We start from the raw sequence: 23,518 nt of genomic DNA, 5'->3' as shown, positions 1-23,518 counted from the left end.
TCTTCACTTCTTCATGCCTCAGTTCCCCCATCTACCAAATGAGGATAATAACAGCACCTGCCTCACAAGGTTGTTTTTATAATCAAATGAGATAGTACAAATTAGCTGTAAGGTTGGTCTTGGTATTTAGAGAGCACTCCATAGTTACATTTATTATATATATAGTTATAGCATCCTCTTTTACCACCGTCTTGAGATATATATATATACACACACACAAACACTATATATATATAATATACATACACACAATATATATATTTATATATATATAAATATATATATATAAATATATATATATATATGGTCTCTTTATATAGCTGACTTACCTTATTGGATCCTAGTGCAGGGACATGTCAGAATTATTATGTAGCCTGGTGCCTGGCACAGCAGCTGAAGAGGGTAGGGTAAATGTTCTGTATGTTTAACATAAATGTTCTGTATGTTTAACTGAGCTGTCCCATATTTGAAGTCAGATAAGTATTTCCAGAGAACAGAGAGAAGAGACAGCAATTTGGGGTGTCAATAATGGCTGGATTCCTGTACAGCAACTCTACAGAAATTTACCTAACATCTGGCTTAAATTCAGGCATCATGGAGAATGCACATGAAAAGAAAGTGTTAACTTTCAAGGAGCTTATATTTTCATGAAGCGAGATAGGGGAAGTTCATATAGAAAATGGACACCCTTATGATTCTGTTTAGACATGAATATATGTATATACAGCTGGAAAAATAATGGACCACAAAGAATGGCACTTTCTAAATAGTGGGATCAGAGATGATTTTAATCATGTTCTGATTCATTTTTCTATGCTTTTTCTATATTGACTATATATTACCTCTATAGCAGATACAAATAGACACTCACTTTAAAGATTCATTTAGTCAACCAGCTTCTTCTGAGATCTGGCATTGTGGGACTCTGTCCTTGGGAACTTAGTCTAAGGGCCTGAGAAAAGACATGCTATAAATAGCTAAAAAGCAAAGTAGGAAGCTTAGAGGAAAGGAGATTACTTCTGGCTAGATCTAGAAAGTCTTCATGGAGGAGTCTCAAATAATTGGCAAGATTTTGACAAATGGCTGTGGCAGAGGGTACTTCAGATGGAGGAGCAGCATAAGGGCAGGAGGGCAAGAAGGTCACAAATGTACAAAGGGATACAGTGGGGGAAAACCAGTATAAAATGCAGAAGCCACCATTACAGAGAGAGGCTGGGGGCTACCAACGCTTGCCCATGGACCATCACCTAGCAGAATAATATAAGTGCTGGGTTCCACTTGGGGCTCTCTTATGCAATCAGACCAAGGGCAAGCTCAGAAGTTAATGAAGCTCTCCATATACCACGAATTAAGATGACAAGGTAGATTGACTGGTCGGTGAATGGATGAGTGGATGGACCCCAGTCATTCCAACCTACTTAAACAGCCCGGGTTAGTGAAAAGCCTGGGTTACTGAATTTTGAGTCAGAAGCTTATATTTGTGTGATCCCTCTACAGTACCTGACTGGTATCTTTGAGCACAAATTACAGAGCATCTGTGATTTTCTTTACTTGTAAAATGGGGGTCACAGTCTGGCCTACTTACCTCACATCTAAAGTAGAATGGAAAGAAAATAAGGCCATACATAGCAACGTGCTTGGAAATCTGCAAAGTTTTACAGTTAGTTCTGAAGGCAAATGCAATCATTCAATGACATACTTCATCCACCAATATACCTTCCAATAATTATCTACGGACTGTTTAAAATGTGCCAGGCACAGTGCTAGGTCCTAAGGATAGATTAGAGGAAAAGATTGATTTGACTACTACCTCATAGACTTTCCAATTTAGTCTCGATATTCTTCTGTTCCCTCTAAGCAGCAGCAAACATTTCCCCTTGCTTCATTTTTTCAGTCATCCACCCATTTAATCATTAATTCATAGTAGAAGAAGATGCCTTCTAGGACATTGCAGTCTTCATTGTTTAGCATGCAGCAGATGTGCAATAAATATTTGTCTAATCAATGCATCACTAAATGTACATTTCCTGAGTTTCTTGTCCTCAAGAAAGTCACAATCTAGGAGAGCAGAAAAAGGAAAGTCAGCAAAGGTGATGAGTGTGTGGTAATGACCTCAAGATAGGAGGCACAGCATGTTACAGGAAAACATGTGATAGGTCAGTTAACGCTCCTCATTTATCAGGGGTTTGGAGATGGCAAAGAGGGAGAGTCTATAATCTGGACATTTCATAATTCTAAGAGATCCTGATGTCTGTCAGGCCAGGTTAAATGCCCACAGGATAACGCCAATGGTGTGCTAGGTTTGGGAAGTCGCCCGTGGGGACAGAAGGTGGAGAGGTGGCAGGGACCATGACATGGCCAAAGTTCCTTGACAACAGCTGGAGAAGAGATTCAAGCTCCTATGGAGGGGATGGTACTCTTTAAATAGTGGGACTAGAGTCTCCAGACTCCAGAGGTGCCTCAGACTCCTCATCCCCAAACCCAGCTGTCAGCACTCATCTCTGCCTCTGCCTTCAATCTGCCCATTTCCACCTCCTTTGCTTTGGGGGGCTAAGGTCGGCAGATCAATTAAATCTATCCTGGTTTCTTAAGAGCTGTATATATTCCTTTTAAATGTATTAAACACATAGGGACCCATGGTTAGGATGGGTCCCTGGAGGCTGGAGGTGACACCATCCCACAGGACCCAGTGCCAAGATAATCCCCAAAATGACCCCTACGCCCATGGTCTCATGAGAGCAGGGACCAGGGCTGGGCTTGGCCTGAGTCTCTTGAGCATAGAAGGCTCAATAAAGCCCCTTCTGAATCTGTCCCAATTTAGTTATAGGGACACTATGGCTAGTGCAGGGGTCATGTGACAGGGGAATCCTGAGAGGCAGGAAGTTGAGGAGGCCTTTCTGAACTGAGATCCTAGAGCTAAGACAGGAAGTGAATTCCATGCAGAAGAAACAGCAGGTACACAGATCTCAAGGAGGGAGAGAAACAGCAGTGAGGTTGGAGTGGTTGGGGAAGGCAAGAGGCCACAGAGGCTGGGCCACTCTGGGCCTTCTGAGTTATGGGAGACTCTGAGTTTTAGTCTAAGAGCAAAGAAGAGCTACGAGAGGGTTTTGAGGAGAGAAGGGATGGCGCTGATTTATTATTTTAATATGCAGCTCCTGGCTGCCATGGAACGCAGGACTATCAGAACTGGGAAGGTGATGGCAGGAGGCTGGAGATGAGGTCAGCGCTGTGATCATCTGAGCAGAGCATGTGGTGGTAACCTCTCTGTGCTGGTCTGTACCTCACACTGTAAGTCACTGTGTCCCAGGACTTATCTGACCCTCCAGAACATCAGGAGGTCCTCCACGAACTCTGGCGCGAGGGGACAGGTACAGATGAGCTCCTGTGGGGCTTGACTCTCCTGACCCCCCATGACACTGGAACTCTCCTGATTCCCTCACCCAAGAACCAAACTGTCCCCTACTCTTGCCCCTGAGAGATCAAGCTCTAATCATGGCCTCCCTTGCTCACATATTCTCCATGGTTCCACACTGGCCTTGTGAGAAATTCCTGCACCCAGCCTGACATTAAAAGACCCTGCCCTAATCAGCTCCTGCCTACTTCTCTCTATCTTTGATAAATATTTCTGTCTAGAAGGCCCTTTTTTCCCTTCTTCACCTGCCCAACTCCTATTCACACTTCAGAACTCAGGTCAGGTCAGATGAGGTGGCTCATGCCTATAATTCCAGCACTCGGAGAGGCCAAGACAGGAGGATTACTTGAACCCAGGAGTTCAAGACCAGCCTGAACAACATGGTATAACCCCATCTCTACAAAAAAATACAAAAATTAGCCGTGTGCAGTGGCATGTGCCTGTAGTCCCAGCCTGAAGCAGGAGGATCAATTGAGCATGGAAGGTCAAGGCTGCAGTGAGCAGTGATTGTGCCACTGCACTGAGCTACAGAGAAAAAATAACTCAGCTGAAAAAAAAACCCATTCCTCCAGCAAGCCCTCCTTGCCATTCCTCTGGAATCCCACAGTCCCCATCCTTCTCTTCTAGTTCTGACCCCATGGGGCTGGCAGTAGATCTATCCAGACTTGTCTCACCTAGACTAGACAGCCCTCTAGATCAGGCCTAGGAAAGGACAGTAAAATTTGGAGAGTGCAACAGGTCAAGAGAGACATTACTGACTGCCTCCTCTTTAGCTTCCCTTGACAACTTCTTCTCAGACTGCTCCAGCTGACACCCTGCCCTGAAATACACACGCTTGCAAATCCAGCCACTCACCATTGACCTGTCTTAGACTCAGGTGTGAAGAGCCAACCAACAAATGCAGATGTGGAAGCCCAGGGTGTGCATGTGTATTCGTAGTCATGTGAGAATCCCACCCAAGCTCCAGACAGACCCCTGCTACCCCATTTGGCAGATGCTGGTGAGGCTGGTATTTCTGGGGAGATGTCAGCAAAGGCTGAATGTGCCAGACATGAGGCAAAAGACCAAGGTTTAGGGAGGCATCTTCTATACACACACACACCTGCCCCCCTTGGCTTGTCCAGCCAGAAAGCAGAAAGCTGTGGCATCTGCCCAGCACAAAGGAAGATGGGTGGATCCACTGACCCGAGGATAGAGCAGAGCAGAAAGGATAGGAAAAATCCAAGAGAGCTTTTAAGGAGAGGAGTCATGTAGTTGGGCTTAGATGCAGAGGCTAGACAGGGGTGGGAGCAGATGAGCAGGGGACTGGGCATTTGAAGCTGAGAGTCTTGCACCTCCCTACCCCTTTCTTTGCACCCTCATGCTTAAGCATTTATTATCAACTTGTGCTAACCACTGAGCTAAGCTGACCTCCAAATAATTAGAAAGCTGAAGTAAACCAACATCCATAGAAGATGAGACAGGTGATTGAGGACCTACTGTTACAAAGCCAAGGTGGTTTGAGGCTGCAATGAGCTATGAATAACTATGTTTTAGCCTGGGAGACAGAATGAGACCCTCTCTGTAAAAAAAGAAAAAATAGTAATAACAAAGTATAAATTAATCTCAATTAAAAAAAAAAAAAGGCAGATCAGATGACCTGTAGTCCCAGCTAACCAGGAGGCTGAGGCAGGAGAATGGCGTGAACCCAGAAGCTGCAGCTTGCAGTGAGCCAAGATTGCGCCACTGCCCTCCAGCCTGGGTGACAGAGCGAGACTCCGTCTCAAAAAAAAAAAAAAAAGAAAAAAAGAAAAAAGAAAAAAAGGCAGATGGTTTTACAGTTGTTTTATCAAAACTCAAAGGACAGGAAAGCCCAAGTTATTTCACCAAAGTCAGACCTTTTAAATAGATGATAGCTGCCCAAGTCATTTTTACGAAACAACTTTTTTTTCTTTTTATTTTTGAGACGGAGTCTCGCTCTGTCACCCAGGCTGGAGTGCAATGGGGTGATCTCGGTTCACTGCAAGTTCTGCCCCCCGGATTCACACCATTCTCCTGCCTCAGCCTCCTGAGTAGCTGAGACTACAGGAACCCGCCACCACGCCTGGCTAATTTTTGCATTTTTAGTAGAGACAGGATTTCACCGTGTTAGCCAGGATGGTCTCGATCTCCTGACCTTGTAATCTGCTCGCTTCGGCCTCCCAAAGTGCTGGGATAACAGGCGTGACCCACCGCGCCCGGCCGAAACTTCTTTATGTCAAAACCTAAGTCCAAAAAGAAAAGTGTCGACCATGATAGGGGCTGTTAGGCAGGGATTTCAAGGAAGTCCTCTCCAAAGAGGTGACATTTGGGCTGAGGCCTGAAGCATCAGAAAGAGGCAGCCAAGCCAGGAAGAGGCAGGAATAGGAAGGTCTGGGGAAAGACTGGTCCTGGCAGGGGAAACTGCAAAGGCAAAGGCCCAGGGGTGATCAGGAGCTTGGCATTTGGAAAAATAAAGAGTCTATGTGACTGGACAGCGTGATAGTGTGGGCGAGTGGGCAGAGGAGGAGACGGTGACAGGGTCTGCACTGGTCAGGCCACCTAGGTCCTGGAGCCCACAATGAGAAGCATGTGCTTCACTCTGAGGACAAGAGAGAGTCACGGAGAGTTTGGGGACAGAGGAAAGTTGGCATTTAATTTTATAGCTTTTTGAGATTATTTTGCTTTGTTTTCTTACAAACAGGGTCTCAGTCCATTACCCAGACTGGAGTGCAGCTTGAAATATTTTCAAATTTATCTTGTGGTTTCTTTTTTGATCCAATGATTTAGAGGTGGGTTGTTAAATTTTCACATATTTTCAGATGTCCAATATTTCTTTCTGTTGTTAATTTCTAATTCTGTTTCAGTCAGATAACTATTTGTTTTTCCTCTCTCCTGTCTTCTGATCCTGTTTTTCCATTGACTACCATTTTTAAAATAAACTTATTTCAGTGTGGCATTTACAATCCTATTTTATTATTTTGCTCTATTTCTGACGTATTTTTCAGTGATTGTTCCAGGGATCATGATGTGCTTTTGATTTTTTCCAACGAATGACGGACGAAGTGATAGACTTCTTGCCCCGGATGGGGCTCTGGAGCGCTGCCCGGAGGCAGTGGATGGAGGGCGCCGGGCATGACATCAAGAGCTCTGCAGCCAGGGTCTGGGGCACCCTCTTGTTCCACCTCCCAGGAGCCACGCAGCCAGCACCCGCAGCGGCCTGTGCGCCCCAGCCAGGCTTGACCTCAGCGCTGTGGCAGCCGTATACCTCACCTGGGCAGGCCAAAGGCAAGCAGAGAGCTGGATCTGCACCACGGCCCTGGGGAATGGATGATGTACAGGCGACGAAGCTACACTGTCTTTCCTTTTGGAGGGGGGGAAGAAAAAAGAAAACAAGGAAATGGAAGATTGAAAATGTATGGGCTCTCCTTCCTTTCCTTTGCTCCTGCGTGCTTTCTGGGGTTGAGGGGCGCAGCGAGCTTCAAGACGTGGCTGGGATTCCCCCTGCCTCACCCCCAGTTCCCTGGGAGAGGTCAGTACGGCCCCTCCCGTGGGCGTCACAGAGACCAATGCGGGTCCCCCTCTCTGGGAAGGGGCGGGTCTGGAGTCCGCAGGGCCCGTCGCAGGCGCTGACGCAGAGGGAAGCTGAGGTGGCACCGTACCCCAGGGCCCCTGCCTGCCTTCTGGGGAGCCTGGTGACCCAGGCAGCCCTGGTGAGGCCGCGGTTGTCTGGGGCCTACCGAGGCCGCCGGGCTCCCACAGGATGGATGCGGACAGTGAGGCCGGGGAGGCCCTGCTGCCCTCGGTACTGTCCCTCCAGCTCCCAGCTTTCGGTGGTTCTCTGGGCCCCCTCTGCAGAGGGTCAGGGGAGCCCATCCTAGATCCTGAGGCGCCGAGTTTGAGGGACCCCAGAGCTCCGGCCAGGCCGCTTCCTTTGCGGATGGTGAAGCTGAGGTCCAGAGGAGGGCAGGGGCAGGTCCCAGGCGCTAGGGAGCCGATCTCGGGGCTGGGGTCATAGGGAGGCTCCTGCGACCTCCAGGGCCTTAGAGCCGGGGAGGATGAGAGACTGGGGGCCTTTCGTCCAACCCTGTGGGTGGGCAGAGGCTCCGCCTATGCCGCAAGGCAAGCTGCTTCTGGCCAATCCGAGCCGCGGCCCCTTTAAGAAGGGGTGGTGCTTCAGCCTGGCGCGAGGGACGCCGCCAGCCCGCATTCCCCTGGAAGCCGAGACTGCGCTTCGTGCGCGGTTCCAGCAGCAGCAGCAGTTGCGTGGTCAGAGCGAGGTTCGGAGAAGCGGTGGTGGTTTCTATGTGACCGTGGAGGAAGAGGCAGGTCTTGGAGGTAAGTGGCGGGGGCATGGACCCCGCCGGGAACCCTCCTGGCCTCCCTGCACCTTCCTGGCAGCTCTCTGCTCCTTTCTGGCCGCTCCCTGCTTTCGGGGTCTGACTTCTTGGTAGGCATCTGGGCCCGAGTTGTCTACGTGGGGTCGGTTGTGGGGCCTTGGCCGCGGCAACGTCTGCATCCCAGACAGGAAGGCTATGCCCCTGTCCGACCCGCGTTCAGTGTACAGGAGCGCCCTGGCCCAGAGCCGGCGGTGAAGCGCGGGACCCGGGTCCCTGTGAGCCCCACGGGACTCTGAGCTGGGGTCTAGGGTTATTTTTGATGCCCCAGGACCGTTAGAAAGAGACCTTGCTAGAGCAACTACAGCTGTAGTTTCAATTCTTTGAGGAGTCTCTAGCTATTTAGCTGTTTTCCATAGTGTGTATCGTAGTTTTCATTTCCACCTACAGTGTATGTATGAGTTCCCCTTTTTCGAAAAGCACACCCACATTCCTTTTTTTTTTTTTTTTTTTTTTTGAGATAGAGTCTCGCTCTGTCTCCCAGGTAGAGTGCAGTGGCGCCATCTCGGCTCACTGCAACCTCTGCCTCTCAGTTTCAAGCAATTCTCCTGTCTTAGCCTCTGAAGTAGTTGGAACTACAGGCGCCCACCACCATGCCTGGCTAATTTTTGTATTTGTAGTAAAGACAGGTTTCACTATATTAGTCAGGCTGGTCTCAAACTCCTGACCTCGGGTGATCCTCCCGCCTTAGCCTCCCAAAGTGCTAGGATTACGGGTGCGAGCCACCGCTCCCGGCCCCTCCTATTTTGAAAAAAATTTCTAGGAGTATTCAATAAGTGTGAGATTATCTGCGTGTGGTTTTGAATTACAGTTTTCTAATGAATAGTTAATTTTGAGGACCTTATCCCTTATCTGTTGTTAGATTTTATGTCTGCGCAGAATTGTTCAGGTTCTTTGCGACATATTAGATTGGATTATTTTGCTACTTTGTAGTGTTTTTTTTGTGTGTGTACACATTAGATGACAACTCTTCATGAATTACCTGATTGCCTGAAGTTTTTGCCTAATCTATAGGATACTTTTTTTTAATTTGGAAAGTAGTTTTCTTTGCTGTGTAGAAACTTTTCAGGTTAATGTAGTCCCATATGTTTATTTTTGCGTTTCATGCATGTAATTTTGGTCACCCATATAAGAAAATATATATCAGTGACAAAGCACTTAATTGTCAATGAGGTTTTTCTTCCAGGGTATTTCTTCCACATTGTGATGTTCTTTATCAAAGTCGGTTGACTATGTCCATATTTGTGTTGGCCATGTTTTTGTCCTCCTTGTTTTTGTCCATAGTTCTAGGTATTTGTTTTTATGCAAGTACCATATATCTGCTGCATAACTACAACCTGGCAGTGTAATTTGATATCAAGCATTGTGGGTCCTCGCTTTGATTGTATTTCTCAGGATTCCTTTAGATATTCATTACTTTTGTGGTTTCCTGTGATTTTTAGCAATATGTATTTATTTCTTTTAACATTTTTTCACAACATAAAGGTCCATAATTAGGGGTACATTTTCATACATGTAGATTGGGTAATGATCAAATTAGGGTACTTCAGGATGTCTATTCTCTCATCTAGGTATTTTTTCTGTGTGTGTAGAGAACATTCAAAATTCTACCTTCTTGCTCTTTAAAAAAATGTAATCTTGTTAACTCCAGTCACCAGGCTGAGGAGGAGAACACTTAGATTTATTCCTATAAAGTTAAGGTAACTTTGTTTCCTTAACCAATCGTTCCCCATTCCCCCTCTATCTCCCAGACCCTGGTAACCAATATTGTGCTTCCTACTTCTTTAAGATAAACATCTTAAGATTTCACATGAGTAGTATCCTGCAGTGTTTGTCTTTCTAGGCATAACTCATTACATTTAACATAATGTTTTCCAGGTTCTTCTGGGTTGCTCTAAATGACACTGTTTCATTATTTTGATGGCCAAATAATATTCCCTAGTATATGTATATGAGAATTTCTTGATCCCTTTATCTGTGAATGAACAGGTAGGTTGAATGCATATTCAGTAGTGCTAGATGGTATGTTATTTCTTGTTTTTCTATTATTTGCAGGACCCCCAACTGTTTTTTGTAGTGTTAATACTAATTTACATTTCCACAAACAGTTCCACTTTCTAGAAATTTATACCAGGAATTATCTTTTAAATATTTTTATCTTTTTGTAATATTCATTCTAGTTGGAGTGAGATGAGATCAGAGTGTGGTTTTGATCTACCTTTTTTCCATGAGTAGTAGTGTTAACCACGTTTTTGTAAACGTTGGGTCAGTTTCCTGTCTTCTTTGCACAAATAGCTCCTCAGGTTATTTGCCCCATTTTGGACTGGTTATGTTTCTGTTTGTTTGTTTGTTTGTTTGTTTGCTTTTCTGCTAGCTGGTAGTATTACTGGCTTGTACCTTTTCAAAAATAACCACTTATTCACTGTATGTTTGCCCAAACTTTTCTTTTTTTTTTTTTTTATTATTATACTGTAAGTTCTGGGGTACATGTGCATAACGTGCAGGTTTGTTACATATGTATACTTGTGCCATGTTGGCATGCTGCACCCATCAACTCGTCAGCACCCATCAACTCATCAGCACCCATCAACTCGTCATTTACATCAGGTAAAAAACCCAATGCAATCCCTCCCCCCTACCCCCTCCCCATGATAGGCCCCGGTGTGTGATGTTCCCCTTCCCGAGTCCAAGTGATCTCATTGTTCAGTTCCCACCTATGAGTGAGAACATGCGGTGTTTGGTTTTCTGTTCTTGCGATAGTTTGCTGAGAATGATGGTTTCCAGCTGCATCCATGTCCCTACAAAGGACACAAACTCATTCTTTTTTATGGCTGCATAGTATTCCGTGGTGTATATGTGCCACATTTTCTTAATCCAGTCTGTCACTGATGGACATTTGGGTTGATTCCAAGTCTTTGCTGTTGTGAATAGTGCCGCAATAAACATACGTGTGCATGTGTCTTTATAGCAGCATGATTTATAATCCTTTGGGTATATACCCAGTAATGGGATGGCTGGGTCATATGGTACTTCTAGTTCTAGATCCTTGAGGAATCGCCATACTGTTTTCCATAATGGTTGAACTAGTTTACAATCCCACCAGCAGTGTAACAGTGTTCCTATTTCTCCACATCCTCTCCAGCACTTGTTGTTTCCTGACTTTTTAATGATTGCCATTCTAACTGGTGTGAGATGGTATCTCATTGTGGTTTTGATTCGCATTTCTCGGATGGCCAGTGATGATGAGCATTTTTTCATGTGTCTGTTGGCTGTATGAATGTCTTCTTTTGAGAAATGTCTGTTCATATCCTTTGCCCACTTTTTGATGGGGTTGTTTCTTTTTTTCTTGTACATTTGTTTGAGTTCTTTGTAGGTTCTGGATATTAGCCCTTTGTCAGATGAGTAGATTGCAAAAATTTTCTCCCATTCTGTAGGTTGCCTGTTCACTCTGATGGTAGTTTCTTTTGCTGTGCAGAAGCTCTTTAGTTTAATTAGATCCCATTTGTCAATTTTGGCTTTTGTTGCCATTGCTTTTGGTGTTTTAGATATGAACTCCTTGCCCATGCCTATGTCCTGAATGGTATTACCTAGGTTATCTTTTAGGGTTTTTATGGTATTAGGTCTAACATTTAAGTCTCTAATCCATCTTGAGTTAATTTTCATATAAGGAGTAAGGAAAGGATCCAGTTTCAGCTTTCTACTTATGGCTAACCAATTTTCTCAGCACCATTTATTAAATAGGGAATCCTTTCCCCATTTCTTGTTTTTCTGAGGTTTGTCAAAGATCAGATGGCTGTAGATGTGTGGTATTATTTCTGAGGATTCTGTTCTGTTCCATTGGTCTATATCTCTGTTTTGGTACCAGTACCATGCTGTTTTGGTTACTGTAGCCTTGTAGTATAGTTTGAAGTTAGGTAGCGTGATGCCTCCAGCTTTGTTCTTTTGACTTAGGATTGTCTTGGCAATGCGGGCTCTTTTTTGGTTCCATATGAACTTAAAGCAGTTTTTTCCAATTCTGTGAAGAAACTCATTGGTAGCTTGATGGGGATGGCATGAATCTATAAATTACTTTGGGCAGTATGGCCATTTTCACGAAATTGATTCTTCCTATCCATGAGCATGGTATGTTCTTCCATTTGTTTGTGTCCTCTTTTATTTCACTGAGCAGTGGTTTGTAGTTCTCCTTGAAGAGGTCCTTTACATCCCTTGTAAGTTGGATTCCTAGGTATTTCATTCTCTTTGAAGCAATTGTCAATGGAAGTTCATTCAAGATTTGGCTCTCTGTTTGTCTGTTACTGGTGTATAAGAATGCTTGTGATTTTTGCACATTGATTTTGTATCCTGAGACTTTGCTGAAGTTTCTTATCAGCTTAAGGAGATTTGGGGCTGAGACAATGGGGTTTTCTAAATATACAATCATGTCATCTGCAAACAGGGACAATTTGACTTCTTCTTTTCCTAACTGAATACCCTTTATTTCTTTCTTTTGCCTGATTGCCCTAAGCAGAACTTCCAACACTATGTTGAATAGGAGTGGTGAGAGAGGGCATCCTTGTCTTGTGCCAGTTTTCAAAGGGAATTTTTCCAGTTTTTGCCCATTCACTATGATATTGGCTGTGGGTTTGTCATAAATAGCTCTTATTATTTTGAGATGCATTCCATCAATACCGAATTTATTGAGCGTTTTTAGCATGAAGGGCTGTGGAATTTTGTCAAAGGCCTTTTCTGCATCTATTGAGATAATCATGTGGTTTTTGTCTTTGGTTCTGTTTTTATGCTGGATTACGTTTATTGATTTGCGTATGTTGAACCAGCCTTGCATCCCAGGGATGAAGCCCACTTGATCATGGTGGATAAGCTTTTTGATGTGCTGCTGGATCCGGTTTGCCAGTATTTTATTGAGGATTTTTGCATCGATGTTCATCAGGGATATTGGTCTAAAGTTCTCTTTTTTTGTTGTGTCTCTGCCAGGCTTTGGTATCAGGATGATGTTGGCCTCATAAAATGAGTTAGGGAGGATTCCCTCTTTTTCTATTGATTGGAATAGTTTCAGAAGGAATGGTACCAGCTCCTCCTTGTACCTCTGGTAGAATTCAGCTGTGAATCCATCTGGTCCTGGACTTTTTTTGGTTGGTAGGCTATTAATTATTGCCTCAATTTCAGAGCCTGCTACTTCAGGAATTCAGCTTCTTCCTGGTTTATTCTTGGGAGAGTGTAAGTGTCCAAGAAGTTATCCAATTCTTCTAGATTTTCTAGTTTATTTGTATAGAGGTGTTTATAGTATTCTCTGATGGTAGTTTGTAATTTCTGTGAGGTCAGTGGTGATATCCCCTTTATCATTTTTTATTGCGTCTATTTGATTCTTCTCTCTTTTCTTCTTTATTAGTCTTGCTAGCGGTCTATCAATTTTGTTGATCTTTTCAAAAAACCAACTCCTGGATTCATTGATTTTTTGAAGGGTTTTTTGTGTCTCTATCTCCTTCAGTTCTGCTCTGATCTTAGTTATTTCTTGCGTTCTGCTAGCTTTTGAATGTGTTTGCTCTTGCTTCTCTAGTTCTTTTAATTGCGATGTTAGAGTGTCAATTTTAGATCTTTCCTGCTTTCTCTTGTGGGCATTTAGTGCTCTAAATTTCCCTCTACACACTGCTTTAAATGTGTCCCAGAGATTCTGGTATGTTGTATCTTTGTTCTCGTTGGTTTCAAAGAACATCTTTATTTCTGCCTTCATTTCGTTATGTACCCAGTAGTCATTCAGGAGTAGGTTATTCAGTTTCCATGTAGTTGAGCAGTTTTGATTGAGTTTCTTAGTCCTGAGTTATAGTTTGATTGCACTGTAGTCTGAGAGCCAGTTTGTTATAATTTCTGTTCTTGTACATTTGCTGAGGAGTGCTTTACTTCCAATTATGTGGTCAATTTTGGAATAAGTGTGATGTGGTGCTGAGTAGAATGTATATTCTGTTGATTTGGGGTGGAGAGTTCTGTAGATGTCTATTAGGTCTGCTTGCTGCAGAGATGAGTTCAATTCCTGGATATCCTTGTTAATTTCTGTCTCGTTGATCTGTCTAATGTTGACAGTGGGGTGTTGAAGTCTCCCATTATTATTGTATGGGAGTCTAAGTCTCTTTGTAAGTCTCTAAGGACTTGCTTTATGAATCTGGGTGCTCCTGTATTGGGTGCATATATATTTAGGGTACTTAGCTCCTCCTGTTGAATTGATCCCTTTACCATTATGTAATGGCCTTCTTTGTCTCTTTTGATCTTTGATGGTTTAAAGTCTGTTTTATCAGAGACTAGTATTGCAACCCCTGCTTTTTTTTGTTCTCCATTTGCTTGGTAGATCTTCCTCCATCCCTTTATTTTGAGTCTATGTATGTCTCTGCATGTGAGATGGGTCTCCTGAATACAGCAGACTGATGGGTCTTGACTCTTTATCCAGTTTGCCAGTCTTTGTCTTTTCATTGGAACATTTAGTCTATTTACATTTAAGGTTAATATTGTTATGTGTGAACTTAATCCTGCCATTATGATATTAACTGGTTATTTTGCTCGTTAGTTGATGCAGTTTCTTCCTAGCTTCGATGGTCTTTACATTTTGGCATGTTTTTGCAATGGCTGGTACCGGTTGTTCCTTTCCATATTTAGTGCTTCCTTCAGGGTCTCTTGTAAGGTAGGCCTGGTGGTGACAGAATCTCTAAGCATTTGCTTATCTGTAAAGGATTTTATTTCTCCTTCACTTATGAAACTTAGTTTGGCTGGATATGAAATTCTGTGTTTAAAATTCTTTTCTTTAAGAATGCTGAATATTGGCCCCCACTCTCTTCTGGCTTGTAGAGTTTCTGCTGAGAGATCTGCTGTTAGTCTGATGGGCTTCCCTTTGTGGGTAACCCGACCTTTCTCTCTTCATTTCAAGTTTGGTGAATCTGGCAATTATGTGTCTTGGAGTTGCTCTTCTCGAGGAGTATCTTTGTGGCGTTCTCTGTATTTCCTGAATTTGAATGTTGGCTTGCCCTACTGGATTGGGGAAGTTCTCCTGGATGATATCCTGCAGAGTGTTTTCCAACTTGGTTCTGTTTTCCCCCTCACTTTCAGGCACCCCAATCAGACGTAGATTTGGTCTTTTTACATAGTCCCATACTTCTTGCAGGCTTTGTTCATTTCTTTTTCTTCTTTTTTCTTTAGGTTTCTCTTCTTGCTTCATTTCATTCATTTGATCCTCAATCGCTGATACTCTTTCTTCCAGTTGATCGAGTCGGTTACTGAAGCTTGTGCATTTGTCACGTATTTCTTGTGTCATGGTTTTCATCTCTGTCAATTCGTTTATGGCCTTCTCTGTATTAATTATTCTAGTTATCAATTCTTCCACTCTTTTTTCAAGATTTTTAGTTTCTTTGCGCTGGGTATGTAATTCCTTCTTTAGTTCTGAGAAGTTTGATGGACTGGAGCCGCCTTCTCTCATCTCATCAAAGTCATTCTCCGTCCAGCTTTGATCCGTTGCTGGCGGTGAGCTGCGTTCCTTTGCAGGGGGCAATGCGCTCTTATTTTTTGAATTTCCAGCTTTTCTGCCCTGCTTTTTCCCCATCTTTGTGGTTTTATCTGCCTCTGATCTTTGATGATGGTGACGTACTGATGGGGTTTTGGTGTGGGTGTCCTTCCTTTTTGTTAGTTTTCCTTCTAACAGTCAGGACCCTCAGCTGTAGGTCTGTTGGAGATTGCTTGAAGTCCACTCCAGACCCTGTTTGCCTGGGTGTCAGCAGCAGAGGCTGCAGAAGATAGAATATTGCTGAACAGCGAGTGTACGTGTCTGATTCTTGCTTTGGAAGCTTCCTCTCAGGGGTGTACTCCACCATGTGAGGTGTGGGGTGTCGGTCTGTCCCTAGTGGGGGATGTCTCCCAGTTAGGCTACTCAGGGGTCAGGAACCCACTTGAGCAGGCAGTCTGTCCGTTCTCAGATCTCATCTTCCGTGTTGGGAGATCCACTGCTCTCTTCAAAGCTGTCAGACAGAGTCGTTTGCATCTGCAGAGGTTTCAGCTGCTGTTGTTGTTGTTGTTGTTGTTTAGCTGTGCCCTGTCCCCAGAGGTGGAGTCTACAGAGACAAGCAGGACTCCTTGAGCTGCTGTGAGCTCCATCGAGTTCGAGCTTCCCAGTGGCTTTATCTACTTAAGCCTCAGCAATGGCGGGCGACCCTCCCCCAGCCTTGCTGCTGCCTTGCCGCGAGATTGCAGACTGCTGTGCTAGCAATGAGGGAGGCTCCGTGGGCGTGGGACCCTCCCAGCCAGGTGTGGGATATAATCTCCTGGTGTGCCTGTTTGCTAAGATCCTTGGTAGAGTGCAGTATTGGGGTGGGAGTTACCCGATTTTCCAGGTGTTGTGTGTCTCAGTTCCCCTGGCTAGGAAAAGGGATTCCCTTCCCCCTTGAGCTTCCCAGGTGAGGCGATGCCTCGCCCTGCTTCAGCTCTCGCTGCTCTGGCTGCAGCAGCTGACCAGCACTGATTGTCCCGCACTCCCTAGTGAGATGAACCCAGTACCTCAGTTGAAAATGCAGAAATCACCTGTCTTCTGTCTGCCCAAACTTTTCTTATAATTTTTAGTATACTTTTTCATTGTGTTCATTGTTTCCTTTGCTGGGCCCAAACTCTTTGGTTTGACGTGGTCCCAAATGTGTATAATTTCTTGGTTAGCTGTGCTGTTGTTTACTAATCAAGGAAAAACAAAATCAGCAAAGGAGTTCATTGTCAATTATTTTTTTCCCTTGTATTTTTGTTACTTTTTGCATACATGAGCAAAAAGTGAGCATACATCCGAGTATATGCACATCCCTAAGTATATGCACACCTGAGGTTGTCTTTATAGTAACTTTATGGTTGCAAGTTTTGTGTATAATCATTAATCCTTTTGAGTTGATTATTGTGTATTTAGTACCATAAAAGTCTTGTATTTTTCTTTTGCATATGGATATCTAGTTTTTGAAACCTTTTCCATTGTGTCATTTTGGTGGTGTTTTGAAAAATGTGTTCACTCTATATACATTTGTTATTTGTTCACTCTATATAAATTTATTATCGAGTGTCCTCATTTTGCTTATTGGTCTGTGTTTCTCTGTGTATGCCAGTAACATATGGGTTGGTTAACTAGGGATTTTCATTTAATTAGAACTCAGGGAATGTGATGCATCCTGTATGGTTTGTATTTCTCAGGATAGCTTTGGAAATTCAGGGTGTTTCACATTTCTGCATAAATTTTGGCATTGTTTCTTTATATTTCTTAAAACACTATTTGCTATATACTAAATGTATATAATTAGAGGGTACAAGGAAGATTTTGATACATGTATATGTTGAGTAATGATAAAGTCGGGTTATTTAACATCTCTATACCTCATATAGTTAATATTTTTTGAGTGGTAACAATATTCAGAATCTTTCCTTCTAGCTACTTTGAAACATATGATACATTAGTGTTAAGGCTAGTCACCCTGCTGTGGAATGGAAGACCAGAATTGATTACTGTTTTCTGAGAGTAAGTTTGTACCCATTACTGATTCCTTCCCAGACCCCCTCCACCTCCCCGGCAGCCTCTGGTAACCCCTATTGAACTTTCTACTTCTAGGAGACAAAACTTTTTTCAGTCTACATGCCTGCGATCACATGGCATGGGACTTTCTCTACCAGGCTCATTTTTTAGACCTGATGTTCTCCAGATTTCTTTATGTGGCTGCAGATGGCAGGATTTCCCAAAGCTTTGTGGCTGAAACATATTTCATGGTGCATCTGTACAGCAGTTTCTTCATCCCTGCAGCTGTGTACGGACAGGTAGGTTGGTTCTGTACCTTGGTCACAGCTACAAGTGCTTTAGTACCCATGGGAAGGCAGATAGTTCTCTTCAACCTAGATTTCAACTGCTTCAAATGTGGAACCAGTGGTGGGGGCTGCAAGCTGACATGGTAGTTCTACTGTGAATTTTTTCAGGAACCTCTAGCTGTTTTTTCATAGTGTATATACTAATTTACAAACCCACCAATAGCGTGTAAGAGGTTACCCTTCTGTAAATTTATACTGGCTATCACCTTCAAACATTTTGTTTTGTTTGTTTTTGATAGTATTCATTCTGAGAGGAATGAGATGGAATCTTGGTGTGGTTTTCATGGACATTTTTGTGAGGATTAGTGATGTGGAGAAAATTATTTGAGAAATCCCCACATTGCTTTCCATGGTGTCTGAACTGGTTTGCATTTCCACCAACAGCCGACCAGCATCCCTCTCCTCCCCTGCCTCACCGGCATTCATTCTTGTGGACTGTGTCATAATTTTCATTCTGACAAATGTAAAATGCTGTCTCATGGACCTTTTGCTTTGCATTTTTCTGATGATTACTGAGGTAGAGAAATGTTGTCCTGTCCGTTGGTAGCTGTAAACCTTTGAGATGGCGTGTTTTCATGCCCCTTGCCCTTTTTCTTCATTGAGTTTTTGTTTTGCTGATTTATTTACTTAACATATTTGAGGTACATTCTCGATATTAGACTTCATCAGGTGCATATGTGGGAACATTTTCTCCCGTTGTGTAGGCTGTCTGTTTACTCTGTTGGTAATTTATTCTGCTGTGCAGCAGCTCTTTTGTATATTAGGTCCTACTTGTCAATAATTGTTTTAGTTGCACTTGCTTTTGGGGACTTAGGCATATCCATGCTCTGCCAAATCCTCTGTGAAGAAGGGTATTTCCTAGGTTCTCTTGCAGGCTTTTCATAGTTTGAGGTCTTGCATTTACATATTTCATTCATCTTGAGTTAATTTCTGCACATGATGAGACACAGGGGCCCGCCAGTTTTTCTTCTGCAACTGGCTAGACATTTATCCCAGCGCCATCTATTGAGAGGAGGGAGTCCTTTCTCCAAAGCTTAGTTGTGTGGATTTTGTTGAAGATCAGATGCTGTTTGGGGTGCAGGTTTACGTCGGGGTTCTCTAATCTGTTCCACTGCTCTGTGTGTAATGGGGTCCTTAGCTTTTCAATGAAATTTAAATTCGGGAAGTGTGACACAACTGATGTAGTTTGGATTTCTCAGGATTGCTTTGGAAATTCAGGGTGTTTTGTGGTCCATATGAATTTTAGCCTTGCGTATTTACATATTTTTCAAAAGGTTGGCCACATAGTAAAGTTATACAATGGGGGAAGTTAGAATGGGGCGTTTTGGTTAATGCAGACACAGAGGAATGGTAAAATCAGGATATTTAGAGTCTCTGTTGTCACAAACAGTTGTTCATTTCTTTGTGGTGAAAACAATTTGGAATCTTGCATTTTCAAGAGTCTGTATTATCACAAACAGTTGTTAATTTCTTTGTGGTGAAAACATTTGGAATCTTTTTTTCCAGATTTTGTGAAAAAGGTATAATGTTGTGTTAACCTCTAGTCACTGTACTGTGGAACAGAGAGGAACATCTCATTCATCTAAGTGTAACTTTGCACCTATTTCTGATCCCTGCCCATGCCCCCTCTTCCCCCCAATATCTAGTAGCCACTATTGTGTTCTCTAGATCTATGCAATAAAGACTTTTATTTTGGATTCTACGTGAGTGAGATGTGGCAAAGTTTTTCTTTCTCTGCCTGGCTTAGGTCATTTACCATGATGTCCTCCAGGTTCAACAGTGTGGCTCCAAATGATGAAATTTCATTCTGTTTTTCTGGCTGAAGAATATTCTATTCGTGTACACCCACCACAGTTACTTTATCCCTTCATCTGTGGATGGACAGGTAAGTTTATCCTTTATCTTGGCAATTGTGAATAGTGCTGCAGTCCACATAGGATGGCAGATATCTCTTGCATGGACTCATTTCTTTTGCACTGAAAGTGTACTTAGTAGTAGAATTATTAGCGAATTCTAGTAGTTGAATTGTTAGAACTACCACTGCAGTGGTAGTTGTAGGTTTAATTTTTGGAGGAACCTCCCACTGGTTTCTGTAGTATGTACACTAATTAACATTCTTATCAAATGAGTTCCTTTCTGGAAATTTACACCAGCATTTTTGTCTCTTTTAATATATTTTATCGCTTTGGTAACATCCATTTGAATTATAGTGAGATGATATGTGTGCTGTTTTGATTTACATCTTTCTCATCATTTGTGATGTTATCCAAGTTTTAAAAACTTGTTTTCAATGTTATGTCTTCTTTGCAGAAATGTCTATTCAGGTTATTTTGCCCCATTTTGTTTGGTTATTAGTTTCTCTTTTGTGTTTTTGCTAGTAAGTAATGTTAGTTGCTTAGACATTTTGAAGACAATCTTTTTTCAGATGTGTGTTTGCTGAAACCTTTCTTGTAAACTTCAGGATAATTTTTAATTTTTTTTCATTTTTTTTTTAATCTGCTTGGGCACAAACTCTAGAGTGTGATGAGTCCCACATGTGTCTGTTTTCTTGGTTCCCTGTGATGTAGGTGACTGATGAAGAAAATCAAATTATAACCAAACTAATCCATCACCCATGAGTTTTCCCCCTGTATTTTTTGTTTTGTTTTGGCATACTGTGAACACAGATCCACGCTGACCTAAATATACCCACACCGTATGTCTTCTCATTGGAGGAGCTTGATGCTTTCAAGTTTTGTGTATGAGTTTCTAATTCATTTGAGTTGATTGTTGTGGCTTTTATACAACAGGGGTCCTATTTTATTATTTTACATAGGAATATCCAATTTTCAAAACAATTTATTAAACAGATTCCCCTTTCTTCATTGTGTTTTTTGGTGTTCTTTTACAAAATGTGTACACTACCTAGGAATTTGGGTTTGTGATTGAGCTTCCTTATTCTGTCTGTTGGTTTGGGTTTCTTACTTAATGCCAGTCATCTATTGTTTAGATAACTAGCTTTTCAATATATTTTGAAATGGAGGACAGTGATGCATCCCATGTGCTTTGTATTTCCAGGATTGTTTTAGAAATTCAGGATGTTTCATGGTTCCATGTGAATTTTAGCATCATTGGCATCTTTTTTTTTTTTTTTTAAAGAAATCGCCCTAGAGTGTATGTATATAACTAGAGGGTGCAGGGGCCATTTTGATATAGGTACACCTAGCATATTGATCAAATCACAGTATTTAGCGTCTATGAAGTCCTCTAAGTGTTACTTGACTATGGAGAGGATATTCAGCATCCTTTCCAGCTATTTGAAAAATTCGCTACAATATTAACCCTAGTCACCCTGCTATAGAAGAGAAGGGCCGGATTGATCTCAGTTTTCTAAGTGTAACTTTGTACCCATCACCAATCCCTGCCCAGGCCCCCTCTTCTCCCCAGACTCTGGTAACCACTGTTGAACTTTGTACTTCTATGAGGTCAAGTATTTTAGATTCCACATGCGTGTGTTTTAGATTCCATATGCGTGAGATTATGCAGTATATGCCTTTCTCTGCCTGGCTCATTTCATTTAACATAATGTCCCCCAGGTTTTTCCACATGGCTGCAAATGACTAGATTTCACCCATTTCTATGGTTGAAGAATATTCCATTCTGGATGAACATTGCAGTTTCCTCATCCCTTCATCAATGGATGAAAAGTTAGGTGTATTTCCTATCTTGGCTATTATGAGTACTACAGTATACAGGGCAAGGCGGGTAGCTCTTCCACATAGGAATTTCATTGGCTGTAAATGTACAGCCAGTGGTGGGTGGCTAGATGAAATGGTGTTTTTACTTTGTTTGAGGAGCTTCCAGCTGTTTTTCCTAGTCTGTGTACAAATAGACATTCCCACCAATAGTGTATGAGAAGAGTTTCTGCAAGTCTATACTGGTGGTTTCCTTTTCAAACTTTTATTCATTTATTTATTTTTTTTTGTTTTCGGTAACATTCATTCTATGTGGATGGAAGTGGTATCTCAGTGTGGTTTTCCTTGACATTCTTGTGAGGATTAGAGCTTTGGAGAAGCTTTTCTTTTACCTGTGAGTCAATTTCACATCTACTTTTCAGACATATCTATTCAGGTCATTTGCCCAGACTTAACTTGGGTATTTTTGTTTCTTTTTGTTTTTCCCTCACATAGTACTGTTAGTTTCTTACACATGTTTTATAATGACCCCTTTCAAAGACAGGATTTTCCCTAGTTTTCTTTCAATCTGTGAGATGCTTTCTCTTCTGGTTCATTGTTTCCTTTTCACTACATAAGAGCCAATGTTTTCCATAGTCCCACATGTTTATATATTAGTGGTGACTTTTGTGTGCAATTAAAAACAGTGAAAAAGATTGCCAAACCATGGCATTGTCTATGGGTTTTTTTCTTCTAATTTTTCTTTTTGTATTTTACATTTTGCAACTTGTGTGTGTAGATTAGTCTTCTAAAGTATACTCTCACTCTGTGTTTTCCTGAGAGAAGTAAGTGGTTTCAAGGTTTAGTTTAGGACTTCAGTGTAATTTACCTTGACTTTTGTCCTATTTCACTGTTTTTCATGTGGTTATCCAGTTTGCTCAAAATTGTTTATTGAACAGACTTTCCTTTTGCCATTGTGCCTTTTTTTGTTATTTTGAAAAATGTGTTCCCTGTATATACATTTGGGTGGCATATGGGACTCCCTCATTCCGTCCATTGGGTAGCCTTTATATTTTTATTCCAGTAGCAGATTGTTTGGATAAATATAGTTTTTAGTTGTTTTGTCTTTTTGCCCACTTAGTACCTTTAGTCTCTTGTATATGTTAGATAACAGTTCCTTTCAGATACATGATTTTCCGTAATTTTATCCCAATCTGCAGGATGCCTTTTCTTTGGGTTGTTTTCTCCTTGTTTAGAAATTTTAAAGTTGTCCTTTGTCTAACATGTTTATATTTGCTTTTGTTAGCAGTGATTTCTGTGTCCCATTGGGAAATAAGAGAGATGGCGAAGCTATCGTATTATTTATCGTTATATTCTCCTTAATTTTTTCTTTTTGCAACTGGTGTGCACAGATTCAGGTTTCCCCAAAATAGACAGTCACCCTATGTTTTTTCCTAGGAGTTTTTTTTGGTTTCAGGATTAGACTTAGGTGTTCAGTTTATTTTGTGTTGATGTTTGTGTCTCGTGCAACATAAGGGTCTTTCTTTAGTCCTTTGCATGTGACTATCCAAGTTTCTCAACCTGGGTGCCTTTGGTGTGTTTCTAAAAAATGTGTTTACTCTATATAATTTTGGTCTGATTATCTGGCTCTCTCATTTAGTCTGTTTGGTTATCTTTCTGTGTTTATGCCATTAATGGATGGAGAGGATCGGTGTTAAGTTTTATTTTGTTCCCTTTGTATGTGTGTGTGTGTGTGTGTGTGTGTTTAAGCTTTCAACCTTGATTTTCTAAAAGAATACCTACTTTTACTGTGATTAACGATATTACGAACACAGTACCAGTCAGGTGGTTCATCAATTTAGAATCAACAGGGGTAAACGTTAATGAAATAATAGAAATCAGAGAGATATTTATCAAAAGAGCGCTCTAATACACAAGTAAGTTCCAGTATAAAAAGTTTCAGTAGGCCAGGCACGGTGGCTCATGCCTGTAATCCTGGCACTTCGGGAGGCCGAGGCAGGCAGATCACCTGAGGTCCAGAGCTTGAGACCAGCCTGGTCCACATGGTGAAACCCTGTCTTTACTAAAAATACAAAAATTAGCCAGGCGTGGTGGTGTGCGCCTGTAATCCCAGCTACTCGGGAGACTGAGGCAGGAGAATAGCTTCAATCCCAGAGGCGGAGGTTGCAGTGAGCCGAGAT

At 42.2% G+C, this 23,518-nt stretch overlaps 1 protein-coding gene and 1 long non-coding RNA gene across 21 annotated transcripts in view; one reads left to right on the top strand and one right to left on the bottom strand.

Moving 5' to 3' along the window:
• Positions 1-6,044: 6,044 nt before the first annotated feature.
• LOC139356341 (uncharacterized) lies at positions 6,045-7,280 on the bottom strand. The gene is made up of 2 exons (XR_011608058.1): positions 7,150-7,280; positions 6,045-6,773 (listed from the first exon to the last, which is right to left on the bottom strand). It is a non-coding gene; the product is annotated as an uncharacterized lncRNA (long non-coding RNA).
• The window catches only part of LOC105499832 (uncharacterized), a 44,354-nt gene continuing 27,298 nt past the window's right edge, over positions 6,463-23,518 (top strand). For 3 of the 20 annotated variants that reach the window (XM_071070131.1, XM_071070130.1, XM_071070129.1), the window contains exons 1-2: positions 7,468-7,747; positions 19,436-19,549. In XM_071070131.1, coding sequence (XP_070926232.1) covers positions 7,468-7,747; positions 19,436-19,549 — 394 coding nt within the window. The other 17 variants (XR_011608045.1, XR_011608043.1, XR_011608049.1 and 14 more) reach the window with 15 other exon arrangements.

This window comes from Macaca nemestrina, chromosome 9, assembly GCF_043159975.1.
Source record: "Macaca nemestrina isolate mMacNem1 chromosome 9, mMacNem.hap1, whole genome shotgun sequence".
NCBI lineage: Eukaryota > Metazoa > Chordata > Mammalia > Primates > Cercopithecidae > Macaca > Macaca nemestrina.
This window is presented reverse-complemented; position numbering and strand designations above follow the sequence as displayed.